General features: G+C 41.1%; 2 protein-coding genes across 4 annotated transcripts in view; one reads left to right on the plus strand and one right to left on the minus strand.

The window, feature by feature from the left end:
- Positions 1–4792, minus strand: part of GGT5 (gamma-glutamyltransferase 5) — a 53921-nt gene extending 49129 nt beyond the window's left edge. Inside the window, exon 1 of one of the 2 annotated variants that reach the window (XM_068910679.1) lies at positions 4710–4792. The gene's annotated coding sequence lies outside the window, so the exon portion shown is untranslated. Of the gene's footprint in view, positions 1–2949; positions 3272–4709 lie in introns of those variants that run through there. The other variant, XM_009687398.2, reaches the window with a different exon arrangement.
- Positions 3317–21550, plus strand: SMPD4 (sphingomyelin phosphodiesterase 4). 2 transcript variants are annotated; one of them, XM_068910677.1, is made up of 19 exons: positions 3317–3486; positions 3829–3915; positions 4448–4590; positions 4742–4817; positions 5711–5819; positions 6439–6491; positions 7421–7572; positions 8383–8515; positions 9179–9250; positions 12822–12911; positions 15447–15592; positions 16021–16111; positions 17108–17208; positions 17487–17650; positions 18381–18586; positions 19166–19399; positions 20140–20271; positions 20430–20558; positions 21009–21550. In XM_068910677.1, exons 1-19 carry the CDS (start codon positions 3448–3450, stop codon positions 21333–21335), a joined length of 2484 nt encoding a protein of 827 aa, XP_068766778.1. In that variant the 5' UTR covers positions 3317–3447; the 3' UTR covers positions 21336–21550. The 2 variants fall into 2 exon arrangements, with proteins under 2 accessions (XP_068766778.1, XP_068766779.1); XM_068910678.1 differs by lacking the exon at positions 12822–12911.
- The last annotated feature ends 177 nt before the right edge of the window (positions 21551–21727 follow it).

The following is a 21727-nucleotide window of genomic DNA, read 5'->3' on the forward strand; positions in this document are numbered from 1 at the left end:
AGTTTGGTTTTGCTCCCATCACAGCTGAACAGACTGTATATTTTCTCAGTCATCTCATCCATCCCTCACATACCAACACCCAAACAATCCTCCAGCCAAAAGAACACGTTTGGCAGAGTTCTTTGCTGTTTACGACACTCTCACCTGCCCTTACAGGAACAGATGAAATTACTTTAGTCCTGCACAAGCAAAGAAATTTATCTAATTTATCAGAAGCCTACACTGTTTCTTTAAATTAGATTATTTCTAATTTATCTGTTTCTTTCAGATTCATTAACATAATCAGGTTAAACTTGGAGCAACTTGTTCCCAACTTGAACTTCACGCTTGCAGCATCTGAATCAGACTTTAAGAAAGGCTCAGAATGCCTAAAAGCTCATCTTGTTTTCCCATTGATATCCCCAGGCTTTATAAAAGATGGCATCTCTCTCTACAAATGCTGTTTTATTTTAAAGTGGGCAAGTCACTTTCTAAAGCGTTGATGTAACATTCCTTGTGTTCCCAAATTTCCTATTACTGTAGGCTGTAAAATGCAATGCTCATCTCATAAGATTTATTATTATTATTTTTTTTTTAATATTGCTATCAAAAAAGAAGGCAGCAGGAGCTCAAGAGGTAGTTCTGCAGGCACCAGAACCACACAGGTCTGGTTTCCTGCATGTCCTGAGCATTTGACCTGGGCATCGGGAAAGGTGCAAGCCTCCATCGGAGGACTTAAAGTCTCTTTTTCTAGTAGATTTTCTGACAGCGAGCATTGTATTAGCTAACACTATTAGTTCCCAATTGCTTGTGGTCCACCGAGTCATTTACTTTTATGCCAGCTGTAGGAACTTAATAACTTCTGTTGCATTTGACTGAAACTGGAAGGCTGTAAAGACTGCACAAAGGTGACAAAATGCTGCCTTATCTTTGAGGATTCTGAAGGAAGTATCAGCATGGCTGAAGTTAGTCACTTCAGCTGTGCACTTCTTTGCCTAACACCAAACTCTAGCACAGTTAATGTTAAAAACATGCACCAAGCACCAAAGCTGATTACTGAATGGAATTCACACCTTCAGAAAACAGCTCAGTGTCTGCTTATATCTGGGAATATTCCTCTCAGAAAAAAACATATCAACAGAAACAAAAAGCCCTTTTTGTTGTCATGGCTTAAAACCAGCCTATAATCTCAGAGAAAGGGAATAAGGAAACCTAGCTAGGTGGGATACAAACTGGTAACAAAACATTCCTGGCCCTCAGCTTCTCCACCTCAAAATGGGAAAAAAATACATATCCAACCCTGTTATATACATTGGAAAACGCTCTCCGTAAGACTGATGATGGTCCTCTGCCATCGATTTTAGTGGGCTCAAGAACAGATCTGTAAATGTAAACAGAATATCATTCTGTGGTTCTCTTTAGCAGTTCCCAAAGTTAGTAAAAATTATTTGATAAATTTATCCCATACAATTACATTATTAATTGCACAAGTTTATACTGAGATATTGCTACTAAGCACCTCCACTGTTCTGTTTCCATTTATTCATCCATTGAGGAAAATCATTTACTTCTAGTTGTTTTCCTTCTCTAAATTAATTACCCACCAAAAGTACGGTAGGCTTACACTTTCCATCATTTCTGGCAATCTTACCCATAACTTCTAGAGCTATATAAACATAAGGCAGGAGCTTTGCCATCACCAAGACACAACAGATTTTTCAGGAGCTAAAATAGCTCTTTATCCCCACCTGGAGGAGGGATCCTTCAATAAAGCGTTTGTTCCAAGCCCGTGACAGTCTCCATTTGCAAATGCACTTCCGTAACATGGCCAGCATCCCATCCAGGCCAGGCATTTCAAATAGGTATATGTATCACAGCAAATGTAGCTGGAAAAGTTCTATTTAAACATGCGCTTGTAGGTGTCAAAGAAGTCTTCTGTCATCTAATACCAGCTTGATATATTCAAAATACTGGAAGTTTGCTAAAAATTGCTAAAAAAAAGGAAAGGAATAAGCAAATAAATTCCCTGGCAGAATTCCGTGCCGAGCTGTCTGACAAGCTGCGAGTTGGTCTTCTCCATAGTAAAGGAACTGGATTGCTCTACTGCCACTGGAGCTGTTGCCTTCCCTCATTTCACTCACCTCCAAGATCCAGTTTTGGAAAAACAGATTGGAGCAGAAGCAGGTGTCAACGCCAGGAAATAATGTACTGTTTTTAGCTCTTATCCTGTAAACATTTATGCAAATACTGAATCATCTTACACTTGCAAATAACCCTATCAAACTCGATGAATAAAGTTACCTTGCAGGATCAGCGCTGATATTTGTAAAGGAATTCCTCTATTCTTATTTCTAATAGAAATTGTATGCCTTCTTCTGTTGAAGACAACGGAGTATAAGGCCATAATATCTTGGTTTGACCTTTATGGCATAACATAAAACAGGTAATTTCATTCAGCTGTTCCTGCATTTAGCATAAAACACAGTCAAAAGCCTCATGAAAAAAATCTGTATTTTAATCACATTGACCTTTTCTGACAAAACCTGTAAATCTTATCACAAAAAACCCAAACGGGATTATTTTCTGAAAATTGTGTTCATTGGTGGGTTTTTTTGCTACCTTTAGCATTTTCTAAAATTACTCTTTTTGAGGCCTTTGGCTGGAATTACCTCTCTGATTACTGGCATGTGAGCGTTCCTCTGGTTTTCCGGAATTTCCCTGAAATTCCCAGATTTGTTAAAAACGAGCAGCAGCTAGTTCTTCTGCCCGCATTTTTATTTTTCTCACACACAGACTTTGTAACGGGGCTTGGTAACGAACCACACCATTTTGCTTCCTCCCAAACATAAATTGCAAGGGCGCACCGCGCGCTCCTTGCGTTATTAGTCAGGTCACCATCCCTAGCTGCGAGCGCAACGTCAGCATCGCAAAGGTTTCTTCTAGAAGGCGCCGGGAAGGGACCGCTCGTACCTCTCGCACCACAAACTTCCGACGACCCCGGCTTGCCTTAGCAGCGCCCTTCAGCCCGAAAGGCCTGACCAGCTTCCCAGAGCCCAGCCACGCGTGCCCCCCTCTCGTTTCTAACGGCGGTTTCAGGGCACAGGGCTCTCCTTTCCTGACGTAGCTTTTTGGCCATCTAACGCACTCCTTCCTGCTCAAAACCTCTGCCTTTTCCTTCACAACGTTCTGGTTTTCGCCCTCTAACCCGTTCCGCCGTTCCGCCGCCCCGGGACTGAAGGAACGCCGCGCCGCCGGCGCGCCCTCCCGCCGCCATGGCAACGGCGCTGCCGGCGCCAGCGGAACGGCGTCACCTGCGCGCGCCGCCGGCAGCGGTGACGCGGAACGGCCGCGCCGGCGCCAGGCGGCCGTTGCGAGCTGGGAGGCGGAGGCGGCGGCGGCGCCTGCGGGTCCCGCTCCCGCCCGCTCCTTCCCGCCCCCGCCCCCGCGGCGGGTCCCGGCGGCGGCGGCATGGCCGCCCCGCACCTGCAGCAGCCCAGCTTCCTGCTGGTGAGTGGCGGCGGCGAGCCGGGCCGCGGGGCCGCCCCGGGGCTTTATAGCGCGGGGCCGGGACCAGCCGCGCCGCGCCGCGCCGCGGCCGATCCAGCCTCGAGGCGGCGGCTCAGCGAGCGCTGCGGGCCGGAGCGTGGAGCGGCGCAGCTGGCAGCCGCCGCAGGCTGCTGAGCCTTAACTCTCAGCCCGCCCGGTGGTGTACGTGACAGCCTGTTCTCCAGGAACATCCGCAGAAGTGCTTTACTGAAAAAAGCAGTAGAGCTGAGGGATTTTGTGCTACAGCCTCGATACATGTGCTTCCTGGCAACGTGATCTGATTTCTCTTACTGTTCGTCACAGGCTACTTTGAAGGCAGACTGCGTAAACAAACCGTTTGTCCAGAGGTGCCACGAGCTGGAGACAATCATTGAGGAGTTTCCTGCCAAAGTAAGCAGCTGCTACCTCTTCAGAAACTTACCGGGCAGCACATCTCAGTGGAATTATTACTTTTCTAATATCACTATTTTTTATTCTGACTTCTTTTATCAGGACTTCTGGGGACCTTAGGTGTAATGGTATGAACCCAGTATTTCCCAAAAGTTAAACTTTTCCACTATTTACAAAAAAAAATTGTTTCAGTTGACTGCACTTCAATTCATACTTTTCAGCTTCAACCTACGAGGAAAACTGCTCTTTCAAATGAGGCACGTAACTGAATGCAGTGCCACATCAATATCATCGCAACCTGAGTGGGATCAGAAATCAGGATAGACTTCCTGTAGCTGCCATAATTTAATAAGTTACTTCTAATGGAAGTGCTGCACGATGATAATCTGGAAACAGCAGTAACTAACCCTGTGTAGTTAACAGGTGGCAGATAGTATCTTTGTACATTTTAGTGCCTGCAATAGAGGTTATTCAAGTGAAGAATTGTATACATTAACAAAAAATTAGCTATTTGCATCTGTTTTCCCTAAAGGAACTGCACGGCATCTTCCCATGGTTGGTGGAGAGCATTTTTGGTAGCCTGGATGGCATCATGATAGGCTGGAATCTTCGCTGTTTGCAAGGAAGAACAAACCCTACCGAATATTCTGTGGCTTTGGATTTCCTAGATCCCAGGTAAACCCATTAATTTCAGCACAGACAGAAAACATACAGTGAATAAATAACCAGTGTGTGACCTTTTTTCCTTAATGCAAATATACATTCACAAAAGTGAGACAATAGAGGGTACTTACCATGGATTTTTTTTCCTGATGCTTGTTTGCAGTGGCCCAATGATGAAGCTTGTTTACAAACTCCAAGCAGAAGAGTACAGATATGATTTCCCAGTCTCCTATCTTCCAGTGAGTAACTGCAAGAAATTATATAAAGAGAGAAGGAAGTTGCTGTTACATCTGTTGGAACGTTGTATGCGCTTCATGCACAAGGTTCAATATAGGCCATGTTATATGTTCTGTCTGCTTTAGGCTTATGGCATCCCCCTTTCTTTAAAAGGCTGCTAGAGGAGGAGAATTCCCTGTCATAAACTTTGTAAGTGATCGTGGCTGTTGGCATGTGAAATTGCTGGCCAGATATTTGTACTATTCAGTCAAGAAACGTGCATTGTAATTCTTATCCTATTCCCAGAGAAGATAGTGTGCTTTATCCTGCTTACTAATAGTTGCGGGATTAAAAATAGTTTTCCAAACTCATCGGGGAGCAGTGCCTTCCCTGGCAGTGCTTTGTGCTCGCGTGTCTGAAGACTAACTGCTATCCTAATATGAAGTATAACATTTCATGGCCATTCAAAAAACGTTTGGCTGCAGAGTTGTTTCACTATGCTTCTTCTGTTGCTACCAGATTCCTGCTGTCTAGAAATTGACCCAGATAGTTTTATAGTCTAGCTAAGGAAACATCATTTAAGGCAGTCACCATTCCACAGCACAGTTATCTGAACAAAGCTCTCAGGTGGACACCAGCCTTCTGCTGATCCCACTGTACTGAAAAAGTCTTGGTGAAGACTTCTTTTTGTCATATATTGAAACACTCATTTTCAGTGAGAAAGTCAGTAGTTATTGAAACTGACTCAGTATTCACTCATTTGCACAAGTAACTACTGCAATGCAGTAAACTCCCGCTGAGCTGAGTGTTGATTTGATCCCAGAATGTTGGAATGCAGCAGAACTTCACTATCTGAAAACAAATTCTGCGAGTATTCTGAGTAGCCTGCTTGATGTTTCATTACTCTGTCTTTCAGGGTCCCGTGAAGGCTTCAATACAAGAGCAAGTCCTACCAGAATGCTCATTATACCACAACAAAGTCCAGTTTCCTTCATCTGGTGGTTTAGGTTTGAATTTGGCTCTTAGTATCCTTTTAACAGTTGGGTATTTAATGCCCTCTAAATATCTGCAACTGAGAGATCAAGAAGCATTTCTGTTGTATATTTATTACATGTGTATAGTGAATCAGTGTGGTGCTATAGAGTTTGGATTAATCACTGGTAGGAATGTTTATATTCCAACCAAAACTGGTTTGTCTTCTTTTTATAAACCATTGTGGAGGAACTTCTGGCCTTACTCAAGTCAACAGCAAAACTCCCAATGACTTCAGTAGGGCCTGTATTTCACAATTTAGGCTTTGTAACTACTCTTCGTTTTTGTAATATGACAGAAGAAGCCAAAGGGCATGTTAACGCTTCAGCTAGCATACTTGTCGGAAGCGGTCTAGCTGCAACTGCATTGGTTTCAGTTTGAGATAACCTAATGTGCCAGGAAGAGTAGTGCAAACGCACGTAGCCGCATAGATAAAACCTACATTTTACCAAAATATGGGTGTCTGCTGGAAAGTGAGAAAGTCAAAACTGGATTTGCTGTTAAGCTCTAGGAAGTTAATTTAACAGTGACAAAACAAAAATTTAGTGTCCAGTCAGCATCTCTAACAGCTGTACCTGGTTTTATATCTGATCCTTGATTCTCTTCTTCCAGATCCATTTGAATATTACATGTTTTACTTTGCAATTAGTTTGATTACACAGAAGGTAAGTACCTTTCACAGTTTCCCTTAAACTACTGTTAGCCCTTCTTCACAGCACTTTAAGAGTCTTCTGAGGTGCCAGCCAGTTAAATTAAATTAACAGCTGTTTTATCTGTACCTTCAGAAAATTTTTACTGCTTTGCTTCAGTTCCCTAAGGAGACAATATAACACTAGATGACGGACAACGTGCCTGTCTTAAACACACCAGTAAGCAGTCTGTCCAACAACGTGCCAGCACAGAGCAGGCAACGGACTCCAAATGGGTTCCCTTCCCCTTCCTCCAGTAACGCCATTTATACAGTTATAATCTCAGCTGTGTACTATTGCGTCTGGTTATTTGGTTCCTCTTCCTTCTGCTGCCTGTGCCACATAACACTGCACTCTTCTCATAGTTGCTTACATTCACTACTACAGCAACATTTCTCTTGCAGTTAGCTACTACAGTTAGTTACTATACCTTTGCTCCTAAGTGTCTCTGATGTAGAATCGCCCATTAGGACCCTTGGACTTCTGCTTATTTATACAAAACGGGGCCAGGTTGCGTTAATGTTAACGCAGTGCCTTCCAACAATTGTAATTAAAATTTTTTACTCTTGGCGGGGCATTTTGTAGTTTGAGGATGACTGAGCTGTAGGAATAATTTGTCTGTACGCGTGATCGTTCTTGTCAATACCAATTGTCACATGTGTTTGTGTAGTATATAACCACTAATTTTTAAAAACCACCATTACCTGTTGCCAAATGTACAGCACGCCATGATATGAACAGTGCTTCTATTAAATCTTGGCCATAACTCATAAATCTTCAAGCCTGAGAAACACAGCATGGAATTTCATCTTACAGTTTCTGCAATGACATGTAGACACTCCCTAGCAGTGGCTTAGAGAAAGAGGTATATAACCCTGAGTATAGCCTTTGTGTATCTGTTTCAGAACTCACCCATCACCTATCATGTCAGCCCTTCCAACAGTGCTTATTTCATCTTAGTGGACACCTACCTGAAGTGTTTCCTACCTACAGAAGGAAGTGTCCTTCCTCCACCTTCTTCCAATCCTGGGGGAGCCATCCCTTCCCCTACTCCCAGGTAATGACTACAGTACCAGAGGCAGATTGTGCGAGCACTGCTTACAAAGTGTGGCTAGCTGGAACTAAATTTCTAACAAGAAGAAAACAACTCTACTGTTTATGATCTATTTGTACTTATGTAATTACAAAAATAAGATCTATATTCACTTAACTTTACCGTAAAGGTTTCGTTTGAAAGTCTGAAAGGTAACTATCATTGGAGCAGAAAAGGTACACATAAGCAACAAAAATTCATCAATTCAGCAACTTCCGTTGTGTTTGGGGCCCTGCAGCTGGAGTATGACGCATCTGACTACACTCAAAAGTAGTTTTTACCACTGGAAATATATGTGGAAAAGATGGCACTGGCTGTATCCACTGCTACTGTTACAAGGAAACTTGCACATTCCCTTAACACTGCTACAAAGCCAGACCAGCTTGACCAGTTGGTCATTTTGTTTCAGCTCTGAAGTTGCTGTCCTTCATTGTTTGATGGTCTCGTAACCTATTTTGCATTTCTTTGAGAGTTTCTTTTGAGAGAAAAGAAAAATTGTACAACTGAATAGGAGAGGGTAAAAAAAAAAAAAAAGGTACACTACTGAATGTTAACAACTGGTCTGCATAAGCTGGTTCAAAGCAGTACGAATAATAAAGTATTTGCTTATATTTAAAGTGACTGCTAATTACAACATCGTGCAAAAGTTTATGCTGTGCAAACAGCTATGCAGTTTTACTTTTTAAAGATTGTTTTCCAGCTGATAAAGTCATGATATCTTTCCCTGTGCTGAGGCTTAATGACTTCAGTATTTCCATTCATTTCTCTCTAAAGGTCTCCAGCAGTGCCTTTCACTTCCTATGGCATGCACCACACTAGTTTGCTGAAGCGGCACATTGCCCATCAGCCTTCTGTGAACGCTGACCCAGCTTCCCAGGAGATCTGGAGGTCAGAAACACTGCTCCAGGTGAGCTGCATTTAGGGCAGGGAAAAAGCCCAAACCTTTCTTGCTACAAACTGATGAATCTCTTCTTTTTAAATCAGAGGCAAATAGTTACCCATTTTGCTCTAGCTTGTTTCTGGAGCTGAGCAGTGCAGCCGTTTTCTGTTAGTGTAAAAGAAATATTGTGAAACTGTTAAATTGCAGTGAAATTGTTAAGTTTTAATGTAGAGAGATGCTTGATGTCTTTTTATTAGCCTGAATATCTAACAACTGACCTCAATGTTTCTGAGTCACTTTTTCAGAGATACGTTTCTATCTAAAGCTTGATTCTTTTTTATCTTACATGAATTCTGTGCTGTAAGCAAGGGTTGACTGCAGAGAAGCTGCTTCTGTTCAGTACTGGGGGACGGGAAAGGAGTATCTGGACTTAACCATTCTTCTGAAACAAGTTTCTACTATGCTGCTGAACTGAATTATTAATCTTAAGGAAGTGCTAACAGTTTGCTGACTCAGTCACTTGCATTGTTCTGATGACGCCCTGAAACATCTCTGAATAGGTGCCTGCCTATTTGCAAGTACAGCTCAGTTTTTAAATGACTTGTCATAGGCTTCCTTTTTTCTAATTTGTGACTAACAAGTCTTGGATCGTTTCTTTTGTCCTAGCTGAGAAAAATATTTGTTTTGCAGATCTTTGTTGAAATGTGGCTTCACCATTATTCACTGGAAATGTATCAGAAAATGCAGTCCCCTCACGTCAAGGTAATACCTTGTAGTTCATTCATGAGTGTCACCTGATTGTTCACTTCTTATCTTGGGGTAAATTCCTATTTTATGGAGAATTTTTAGTAGATTTGTCCAAAAGAAAGAAATAATTCGTTAGAGTATCTACATGAGTATGCCACAACTGCTAATGCCCAGTTACAGAATGTGTTGTGAATAAGTGTTTGTGTCATCCAGAGTTGCTTTCGTTGCAAGAGTTGTGTTGTTTTTGTTTGGGGTTTTTGTTTTAAGATGAGTTTGTGGGATGATCACAACAATCTGAATGCTAACAATCAAAGCACTAATAAATAGGAAGATCCTACTGTAAAGCATAGTGTTAAACCCCACAGGGACAACTGTTACTCGAGTACTGATAAGTAATTTTTTAAAGATCTGTAACCGTTTTATAGCGTAAATCTCAATTCAAATAGGAAGTATTACTAAACTGTCCTTCAGTTTTTAGTGAATGAACCATTTTTGTTGTTTCATATTCCAAAATACACGTTATTAGAAGTATACTGCTTTTCACCATAATGGTGTCAGAAGCAGTTCTGTAGCTATGTTAAGTTTGGAATATCTTACAAGGTCTTGCTCGTATAATACACCATTTTAAGCAGTTCATGGTGGCCTGTTCAGTGACAAAATTGCATGTAAAAACCAGTAGGAGTTGGGGAGGCTAAGATGAAAGGCACTGTAAAGGGAATATGAAGGAGAAAGCGTTGGTCCTCAGAATTCCCTCTGGGTCACAGTGGGACTTTTATAGAAAGGGAGAGAAATTTGAAAGCTACCCAGGATTTATTCCTGGGTGAAAAAGTAATATGAGAGTTGATTGACTAAGAAATTCTGATCCTTCACTTCATCAGGCTAAAAAAATAACAAATGTACATATGTTTTGTTGGGAAAGAACAATGGAGAGCTGGTGTGTGGTGGGTTTTGTCTTTTAATCTTAAAAGTTGAGGTCAAACTGCAAACTCTCACTAATGTTGCAAAGTCGCTACCTGGGACTCCCAGCAGCATGGCTGTGCACCAGCAATGGAAAGGCTTTGCTTGGAGTAACTTTGTTCTGTCCATCTGTCCAGTCTCTGTGCATGAAGCGCTGTGCTTAGGCCAGAAATAATGAATTGCTTTAAACTTCTCTCCTCTGTTCACCCTCTGTATCTCAGATGCTCTCTTCTAACAAGAGGGGAGCAGCAGTTTAGACAATGATTATGAATGTTACAGTGGAATTCCTTAAGTAGAGCTTAAAGTTCCTTAAAATCATCAACTTCAGGATCCTCCCCAAGATGCGAGAAGCAGGCTGAGGCCACAGCCGCCTGATGATATTTTATGTTAATCTCTGGCGGGAAATAATCATGGGCATGCAGAAAAAGGTATTCACTCTTTGGGAGCTAGAAAGCATGAATAGGGAACTGGGATTCCCCATGACGTCCAGAAAGGGACAAAGGATCTCTTTGGAGGAGGACTGAGGAAATGTTCCAGTTAAGTGCGGGATAGGACTGTTTCATAAACCAGTGGTCCTTGAACTAAGCTTTGTAGACTGGTTGCAGGGCTGAAGGAGAATAGTCTGCTTTTTAGTTGCTCAAATGAGGAAGTAGAACATGCAGAAATACAGTTCTGTTTCATTTTAATGTAATGGTGCTTGACTGGAAATCCAAGACCACCATAAAACTTATTCTTAAAATAATAATTATGCAGGTTTACCCGATTCCATTTAGCCTTCTCTGCATTTGGAAGGAGGAGTAATTAGGGACCAATGATCCCAAGAGCTGGACCTGTTTGACCATTAGTGAGATAAAACGGCCACGTATCTGTATAGGAGGGCGTGACAAGGTTGTAGAACCCGCTCTTTCTTTGTCCAGCAGCCAGACTTACTTGCCTTGATAGGCCAAGCCAGATCATAGGCATCTAACTTCTTCTGTGAAGTATGTTGAGAAATGAAAGATCTTCAAGCTAATTAATCTAATCACAGACCCCTCTTTAGAAGTAGAAGGGAGGAAAGGGAATGAATAGTAAAGAATTTCTTTTGAGAAGATAGACATACTCTCCTTTCTATTTTACTGCTTTGAATTAATCCTGGATCTGGTGTGAACCTGAGGTTGACACTATTTGCTATGCTGGGTTTTGACTCTTCTCTCCATTAATTCCTGTTTCCCCGTTCTGTTATGCTCTCCCTTCGCTGTTCCTTTCTTGGATGCTCCAGAGCCCAAGTGTGCAGCATCTTTTTTCCTATTCCCTTCTGCTGTAATCACAATGAACCCTTAAAAAGTTGTTATATAATGCTTGCTGCCCTTCCAATGCCAGGTGACACAGACCCCAGCACTGCATGCGGAACACCCATGAGACTTCTGGCTCTTGCGGATTCCTGTGGCAGGGGAGTTGATTATGAAGCAGAAGATGTGCTTGTGCTCTTGCGGAGCTAGCACTGACAATGCTATCGCTCTTCTAAGAGTGCAGAACCAAAAGATACCAAACTGACACTAGAGGAGATTATTAGGAAGAGGCTATTCAAAGACGGAAGAGGTGTGATCTGGAGAGCTGGTTTAGATGCCTGACAGTACTTATTGGGGTCTCTGTGTAGTGTACATTCTTTTGTTTTTATGTTTTTTCATTAATTTCATACACGTGTGTCACTGTCGCTGCAGTATCCTATTCACCAGATAGTCATAAAAATACTCATCTTCTTCAAGAAGAAATCTGGCTGTGGATTCCAGGATTTCAGTGTTAAGGCTAGATGCCTTTTGTATCAGCATATACTACTGTATGCTAGGTCTGTCTTTGCCTTTTTATACCTTCTAATAGCAGAAGCAATTTCCTCTTTTGAGGCTCTTCACAAGACCAGCTGCCCTCTCCAATGGCTTTAAGTAGAAAGAGAAGACCGAGGATTTTGCCAAACTGGAAAATTACTGGACAGGTTCACAGTGATTATAAAAAGCCAACCTTTTCCTCTCCTACCTCTTGGGAAGATGAAAGTATTTAAGTTTCTTCCCAGCATACAAACCCTGCTTTTCCAGCACTACAAGAAGAGTATGACAAAGCTTTCAAACTAGTATTGAAAAAGCTTCCAGAAAACATAACACTTTTACTCTGTTATTTAAAAAATGAACAAACCAAGAAAACCCCACTCAGATAGTGTATATAAACCCTTTTTGCTGCAGTTCTGTTAGCTTCTGAAATGGAGAATTTGGACTAGTGTATTTGGCAAAAGCTTCATATCCCTTATTCCCTACCACTACTACCACTAGCAAAGAAAACAGCCCGCCCACTTACAGTTGCACTTTTTTTGACTCCTGCTCCCAGGTTCATTGGGATCTCATCCCAACATCATGTCAGTTATATTTGCAAGTTGATAAAGGGTATGAAATACTGTGGAATCCAGCTACTGAACATCAGAAGAGGATACTGTGGCTGCAGTTGTTATTGTGATATGTTGTCCCTGACTGTATTTGTGACGTTCATTATTTCCCCCGCCCTTCTTCCTTGGGGTCATTCTCACTTTTTTTTTTTTTTTTCTCTTGCTCTCTTCTCTCCTTTTTCCCCTACCCCCCTTCCTTTTTTGTTTCTGTTGTCTCAGCTGGAGGTTCTCCACTACCGACTCAGTATCTCCAGTAAACACCACGGTAGTCCTGCCCAATCCGGCTACCAGGCCCTCCACGCATACCAAGTATTACCATCTTTTCATTTTGTTTCCTTTTTAAAAATCTTGTTCCATCATATAATCTGCAAAGTGTATTAATTGGCGCTAGCAGAAAAAGCTGCTGTACAGCTAAGGTGTGGTTTTACAATTTGACTAAGAAAACTGCATTGGGATTTACTATATTTTCAGTGAAAGCACCTACTGAGAGATACTGGTAAAGCCCATGGAGAAAACAATTAAGACTAGCATATTATGAGGACTAACCGGGAGCTCCATTTTCAGACATACATCTCTTTAATGTATCATAAAAGAGGTTTGTGCCTCAGCTACGCTAATGTTTTTTGACACCAAAACTGGCTTCGCTAACGGCAGATTTCTGCCCTGTTACACACTACTCGTTTAAACAAACCTTGCACAGAAGAGAGGATCAGAACTTGCATGACTGTCATCTAAAATGAAGGTAGGTAACATCTAGTTTTCTACAGCCAGTCCAATGTCATTGGAAAGTGCTAAATTTGTACTGACAGCTTGAACTTGACTGCCTAGCTTTGCAAAAGGACACAGGTGGTACACTTGCAGATTGTTCAGGAAATGTGCATGCAAAAACATTCCTGTTGGAACAGATTGCTGGGTCCTCTTTCCCTACTTCAGCCCTTTATTCATTGGGTCTTCGTTTTGGGAAAGGGGATGGCAGAGCATGTGCTCTCTAAAGCTCTTATTTAGCACTAGGTGGAATTTTCCTGCTGTTTAATGCTTTACTTTTGTATAAAGTACTGTGAAAGCTCAAGGTACTGCTTAGAAGGGAAAACAGTAACTACTACTTGCTTTAAAATCTTTTTTACTACTGTTATGTTTGTTTGCTATATTAAGAAAAGAAGAATGGCATACGCACATCCTGTAAGCTAAAGTGCTAAAGTTTGACAACAGAAACAGCTGGGAAGAAAATGCCTTTTAAACTTAAAACAACTATATTCATCATGCTGGTAATCCAGGCTAAGAAGAAATTAATAAGAGTTGTTAACTGAAAAAGTTTTAGTGTGACATCAAATGATGCACTGAAATAGTGCTACTGGTGATTTTGTAAGTTCCAAAAGCACCTTAAAGAGTTACCAGTTTTCACAAGCCTGGAACTTTTTGAAAATGACACCCATTCAAGGCCTACAGCAGGGTACTCAACCTCTCTAATTGCTCTTGAAGATCTTAATCTAAACTCCTAGGACTGCATAAATTCTCAAAGCCCTACTGTCTTCTCAGCACTCCAGATAAACATGCCGTCTTACCAGGACGTGTCAAGAACGCAAGCAACTTCAGTAGAACTGATAACAGGGTATCCTCTCTCTTAGAGGAGTCTTGGATCGGGCTGCATTTCCAAATTAAGAAATCTATCATCAAGCCTTGAATCTTCTCCGGGAGTGAACTTTACAGCAAAGAAGTAAAATTAAAAAAAAACTTCTGGCCTGATTAGGGATGTAAAAAAACATTTGTTTTAACTCAGGCATTGCTGACAAGGGACAGTACTTAATATATAGCTATAGCACTAGAAACACCGTTGAATAGATTTATGACGCAGAAATTTTCTATACAAAAATGCCTGCCAGTCCCTGGAGTCATATTCAAAGACTTACCTCAGCATGGCTTCATTATGACATCCTGGAAACATCTCACAACTTCTGTCCAATACAGTCTTTCAGCATCTTCCATTATACTTGCTGCCATATCTTTAAGGTTCATGTACGTTCTTCTTGATTTTCTAGACAAATGAGCGCTATGAGACTTAGAACATAAATGAAATCTTCAAATCTGCCTTCAGTAGCAGACTGAGATCAGTTTACTACTCCTAAAGCAGATTACAGCAGCAAAGGGGTTGATGTTCTGTCCCCAGACGCTGCAGCAGACCAGTTCTGGTGTTAGGCGCACAGAACTAGCTCTTTTTTTCTTACCTCATGCATCTCCCTGCTCCACCATACACACGCTCATCTGTAAGCAAGATCACAGTGGCTCACTGTCACTTCTTACCATAACTCTTCCTAGGATTCTTTTTCCTTATAAGACAGAAGAGCATCAGCATAGGAAGGAGAGCTCAGTAAAAAGCCAGCCAAGAGCACAAAAAAGGATTTGTTGTGCTGTCTACAGCAGTCAACTTACAGCACTAATGAAAGGACAGATAATTTTTTTTTCAGAAAGGGGTAAGTTAAAATCTACTCAGATAGCTTAAATCTAATCTCAGCTTATTCTGTTCTGCTGTGCTCACCCATAGCAAATGCTAGCTTGAAATTCAATGCAATGGTAAACACGTAAATCCTTTTTCTTGCAACCACATTGTCAAAAAACACACTGTTGTTTCTTAGTGAACTGATAACGGCAGAAGAGTGATGCAACTTGTCCTGGGGAGCAAGTCTGCTTAAAATCGGGTGGCACTAACATTCAATGAAGAGCTTAAAGGGAACAGAGGCACCACTTATGTTTGAATTTCTGATCCGAGAACATCATTTTTCTGAGTTATCTCCTGGAGGGTTAGCATACAGTACTCACTATCTTTCTGTGTTTTTGCTTTGAACGTAGGAGTCATTCAAACCCACTGAAGAGCATGTGCTAGTGGTAAGACTGCTTGTGAAGCACCTGCATGCTTTTAGCAACAGCCTGAAACCAGAGCCTCTTTCCCCTTCAGCTCACTCTCACACAGCCAGCCCACTGGAAGAGTTTAAAAGGTAGGTACATGAATGACCTGTCTCTAGAACATATAAGCGTTCTCCACGGAAAGCTCTGCTTTCAGCGAGAGGTTGAAGTCAGGTTGCTTTGACAGCTACATACAGATTTATGTTATTGAAAGCATGTAAGAGCTAATGAGTTGTGTTCCTCATGACCATGAGATGGGGATCAGGTTCAGGAGAGGGATGTCTTGCTATTATACTAGTTTGTATGTTGGTACAAGTCAAAGAAATCAAAACAGTATAAGAGGATTCTGGCCAAGGTTAATGGGCGATTTTACGGATGCATTTGAATTGCTATTCAGTGGCCAGAAGCAGCTTCAGTTGAGACACAGCAAGGGTCAGTCCTTTCTGCGTTTGCATTTGTGGAACTGTTTTAAGATTTGCTGCTGATTTATACCTGTGACTGTGTTTGAATCTGTTTGCAGGGTTGTGATTCCTCGGTTTGTCCAGCAGAAACTTTATATCTTTCTGCAGCACTGTTTTGGCCACTGGCCTCTGGATGCCTCTTTCAGAGCAGTAAGTATCTGACTCAGATAGCAAGAGCTAACCTCTAATTCTGAGTATAGACTTACTGTAAGCAGCTAGTTCTTGGTCTTTAAATCTTTTTTTTTTTGGAGCAGTGACATTCTTTATATAGATTTAGTGGTAGGGAAAGAACGCTTGTTAGATTTAAGAAGGAAGATGTATAGATTGTGGTGAAAGTTACTACATGGTGTTGGCTGATTGACCCAACATGGTGTTGGCCCCTTGTGGAAGGGGCTGCTAATTGAAAAAGGTAGATGCTACTTTTAAAACAGATATGTTCTTAGAGATCCTAGTTTCCTAATATATGATATGTTGTAAGCAAGATTAATAGGACATTAATTTGTGATAGTAAGATAATGTAAATACATTTCTTCTCCAGCTTCCAGGAGGTAGTATCAGACTATGACCCTTCCTGTAAGAGTTCACTGTAACGGGGCTTGATCTGGCTGACTGCCAGTTGGCTATATCACAGCGTTTAAAGTATACACGTAGGGCAAAATTTCAGAAGAAATCTTTACAGAGGCCATGACAACGTTGTTCTTGGCTTCAGTGCAATCAAGACTCCACTCCATTTCCTCAGTGCAGTGGGTACTCAAGGACACAGGAGGAGAGATGAAATGTTGTCAATGTAACATCTTATTTACTTATTTTAATGGATTCAGTGAACACGTCAGAGCTGTTAAACCTTAAATGTACTTTACATGCAGTCACCAACTAAGTTTCCTTTTCTATAGTAGCTGTTTGAGCTCTGTCTCATTTGGGTACTATAGAAAATCCAGCTTGGTTCTAATGAACACAGAGTTAGTTTTTTCAGATCTTGTTCAAAGATACTTGGATCACTAGAGGGTGCTTTATTGCTAAAGACTTTGGGCTGTCATTAAGATGATATTCACTAGATTCAAAGCAAATAAAAAAAATCAAAAATAACTCTCTTCTTTTTCAAACTATATTGATCTAAGATTTTTTTATGTGTGGTTTTTGCTTTAGGTTCTAGAGATGTGGTTAAGTTACTTGCAGCCTTGGAGGTATGCTCCTGAAAAGCCCCCTCAAAGTGCAGAGCCCTTGCCTCGCAGCGTGTCAGAGAAATGGTAAGGAGGAAAACAGCTCCAAGTAATCTGAACCAGGCCTCAAGCTTATGCAGACCCTAAATACAACAGCAGGATTTCAGGAGGCATCCACCAACCTGAATTAGCTTCTTGTACAAGATCAGAGATGATTTCTTATGACACAGGGATTTGTTTTAAGAGGAACGTTCTTTTGTTTCAGTGAAAACAGGCCATCTTTCCAGGAGATGGTCTAAAACACTCCTTTTATGAATGATTTGGCAGAAAGCAATATAACTAAATAGCTGTACTCACTTTGACAGGGCTGCCTTCATTCAAGAAAACCTGCTTATGTATACCAAGCTATTTGTAGGATTTCTGAACCGAGCTCTTCGAACAGATTTGGTCAGTCCAAAAAATGCTCTCATGGTGTTCCGAGTAGCCAAAGTCTTCGCTCAGCCCAACCTAGCTGAAATGATTCTGAAAGGTAAATGGATACTTTCACATTTTACACTGTCTTGTCTTTTGCTTTCTTCTCAATGGCTACATCTTACTTCAGAAACATTGAGATAAATAGACTCCCCCCCCCCCCCCCCAATTTTACGTGCTATCCTGCCATTCAAAGGCCTGGGTGTCTTTGCTTCTGTTTGTAGTATCAGTTTAATATGTCTACAATTCTTTTATCATCATCATCACCATTTATATTTCATTCCACACTTTTTTCTTTAAAGTATGCTGGGTATTTACAATAAAGTTAGACTTCTTATATTTGTCTTACTTGGTTATTTAGCTTATATTTAGTTATACTTGGTTATTAATTAAAACTTCTTAAATCTCTAAAGATGTCTATGCTTAGCAAAATAGCTAGTCAGCCAGTCACGTATGCACTTCTGGATAATTAGGGTACAGTAAGTTTGGGGATGAAGTCTTAAGTGTCATGAGAGTGCGGTGCCCTCCTTGAAAACCAGTTATGGGCTAAAAACGCTATCTGCATGGTCTGCATTTAAATGCATTCTGATCCTAGCAAAATATTTTTGCTCTGTAAGGTCAGCATTAAATTAAAAACAGATAATTAAGGCTTCTCTCCCCTAGAGCCATCACTTACGTAAAAGCAGTTGCCCAGCAGCCGTAAGATGCTTTTTAGCCAGGACACCCCTATCCCCTAGCCAATACAGAAATATTATGTAATCATCTCCGCTACTTTTCTCAAACTCTAGGAGAACAGTTATTCCTGGAGCCAGAACTTGTTATTCCCCATCGTCAACACCGACTTTTTATGACACCCACGCTCGGTGGGAGCTTCTTCTCGTCATGGCCTCCAACTATTACAGATGCCTCATTTAAGGTGAAGAGTCATGTTTACAGCCTGGAAGGGCAGGACTTCCAGTATAAACAAATGTTTGGCACAGAAGTCAGGAATTTGGTAAGAAACAACAGGTTTCTTGGCATAAGCCTTTCTATTCTGACAGGTGTTTCTCAATTCTGAGCATCCATATCATTAGAAATATGGGGGGAAAGTTTTCTGTTCCTGACTACTGTATATTCAAAAGCTTGTTGACAGTGACTTGGAACCTGAGGCATCTCAATCTAGCACAGCCATAAAAATCGACTTGCTCTTTCCTAAATAAGAGGTGAATGTGAGGGCTTGCTCCCTTAACAGCAGTCTATTGGGAGCATTTTTTCCTCAAACATGTTTTTTATTTTGCACTTCTGATTTGGCTACGCAGCAGCCAGCGAGGTAAAAATAGCAGGAGAAAAAGTAGCTGAAAAAGCTAAGAAGCGCTTGGCTTGCTTTAAGTGTTTCAGCATCAGAGAACTACCTCTGCCCTACTGGAAATGCAACTAACTGTCCCAGTGGAAGTCTGTGTTTACTAAGGGAGTGAATTTGCTGTGTTTGCTCTCACTGCCAGGTATCAAGGCAGAATTTCATCTGTATATTGATGCTTAGTGGTCCTTTATGTCCTAGACTTAAATTACTCTCTCTTTTTTTTTTTTTTTTAAGGTGTTAAAACTGGCTCAGTTGATTTGTCAGGCCCAGCAGACAGCAAAATCCATATCAGACCATTCTGCAGAGACACTGGCTAGCCAGTCCTTCTTTTCATGGTTTAGATTTACACCATCTGATATGAATGGTTCCTATACAGGCAATGACCTTGATGAAATTGGGCAAGACAGCATCAAAAAAACAGATGAATATTTAGAGAAGGCACTGGAATATTTGTGTCAAATCTTTAAGGTATGTAACACCTTTCATATAACTCTTCTTATGAGGCAGCATGAACAAGAGTCAGGATTCCTCGAATGTACTCATAGCACTCTGCTAACAGGATCCCATAAAGTACAACAAAGTTGGGCTTAAAAATCAGTTAAGCTTGACTTCTCCCAAACACTTGAAAACCCCTTTTGATACAGATGGAACTAGATGCTACGGATTTCTAAATATCAAGCCCAGGCTGTTTTAAGTGACTGTTCTTTTGGGCTATATAGTTTAGAACAAACCTGGGTCTCAACTTGTGCCTATGCTCATGCTTGCAAACATGCAACGCATGGGCTTACATTTTAAAAGCAGCTCAGCATCTTCTAAAGGAAAAAAACTATAAAAATATAATATATAACTGCAGATGTGGATGAATGGAGGAACTGCAAGTTGGCTGTTTCTGTAATTAAAATAAGCAGATTGATTTCTTTCCCAGACGCGCTCATACTTACAGAATTGGCCTAAAAGAAACTGTTCTACAGCTCTCTAGCAGTTAAGGAACGTAGAACAAAACTCCTCTTTGGGATTTGATGAACACAGACAAGAAATCTGGTGATTTTCATCTCCTGATTTCTAATCAAACTGCTATTGAGCAGTTCTCGGTACCCATGCTAGTGGTTGTCAAAGGCTTACACTGCTGAGGAGTTTGTGAAATGAGAACAGATGGAATAGAAGGGGGCAGGTCAAACACATGGCTTAGAACTGTTGTTCTTGAGCAGCTGAACGAAGCCCAACTGACCCAGATGATGTTGAAGTGTGGGACAGCTCAGGATGAGAATGGAAAGAAACAGCTTCCAGACTGCATTGAAAGTGAGGATGGCCTCATTCTTACACCCCTTGGCAGATACCAGGTAAGAGAAGAAAATTTCCATATTGCTACCCTAGACTGTTTTTGAGAAAGCAAGTTTTGTCCTTCTACGTCAAGAGAAATGAAGTCTTTCTGGGCCTAAGACGTGCCAGTTTAAGAGGTGAGAGCTACAAGATGAGGAATTTGTTTTCCTATTCCTAGATCATAAACGGCTTACGCAGATTTGAGGTGCAGTATCAAGGAGATACTGAGCTACAGCCCATCCGAAGCTATGAAAATGCCACTCTTGTTCGCCTCCTATTCCGTTTATCCTCAGCACTTAACCAAAGGGTAAGTAAAACATTGTCTCCTTTTGTACTTTCCACTGCGTATAACCTGTTCTTCACTGCACCTGCACCTATATGACACTTGATTTGTTCTTGCACTATGTCCTTTATTGTGGTCTAGATGAGTGGGTAAATATTTCCTAGTAGCATTAGGCCTGCTTCTCTATCTGTAGTTCTGTTTTTCCTACCCTGCTTTTATAAGTAAAAGAAAATGTTGATCAAGAACACTTTAAATGTATTATTTATGTTTGATGAATTGTGTTCTTCCTGTAGATGCTAGATATGGTGAAAGCCTGCACTGAAGCAGTTCTACTGTTTAAAAATATATTTTGATTTTGTATCTACTGTAATCCTCCTCTACCTTATCTTCATTCCATAAATCACAAAAAATTATAAGTTACAGTTATTTTAGAACATCAGTTACAGCATAATGTTTAAACTTTTCTTACCTCAGTTTGCTGATCAGATGGAAGTACTCTGCTCCAGGGAGGATTTTATTGGCCGGCTTTGCCGCTACCACCTTGCCAACCCACACCCTGCGCAGAAAACAAAGTATGTTCCTATGCTGAAGGACAGGACAAGCTATAACTGGGGACCAAGAATCAGTCTGAGGTTTCTGGCTAGCTACAGGACTCTCATTTCCTTGCTAATGATCTACTTCATTGCATCCTGGTTTTGCATCGGGCCCGTAGGTTGCACTTTCATTATCCTGTTTGGATATTTTCTCTATGCCATACTTATGACTTTCTTCTCTGAAGGATGGAAACCTCATCAACACTAATTTCCTTCTCACAGCTTATACTTGTAATATTAAATATTCTCAGGATAACCAGTCTGAGGTTCAGCAAGTAAATCATTTCAATAATTGTATCAGACTTTATTAAAGTATGTTTTTAATATTAAAGTTGAGCAAGTTTTATGAACAGAATGATATGGTTTTGCAGCAGTAGAAATGCTCAGTGTAAATTCTATTTTTATAAAAGCTTTCTTACAGAACTTAAGTGAATATGATTTTTTTTGATGGGTGGGAGGTGTGAGCCATTAATAGTTGAACCACTGAAATGAACCACCTGAAGAAACTATGGGATGCCACCTGCAGAAACCTTTTTGATGCGGCACTACAGCTGCACCGAAGCGTCTCACTTCCACCGTTCTGAAGGAGGAATTAAGCTA

The sequence above is a fragment of the Struthio camelus genome, chromosome 17 (genome assembly GCF_040807025.1).
Source record: "Struthio camelus isolate bStrCam1 chromosome 17, bStrCam1.hap1, whole genome shotgun sequence".
Lineage (NCBI taxonomy): Eukaryota > Metazoa > Chordata > Aves > Struthioniformes > Struthionidae > Struthio > Struthio camelus.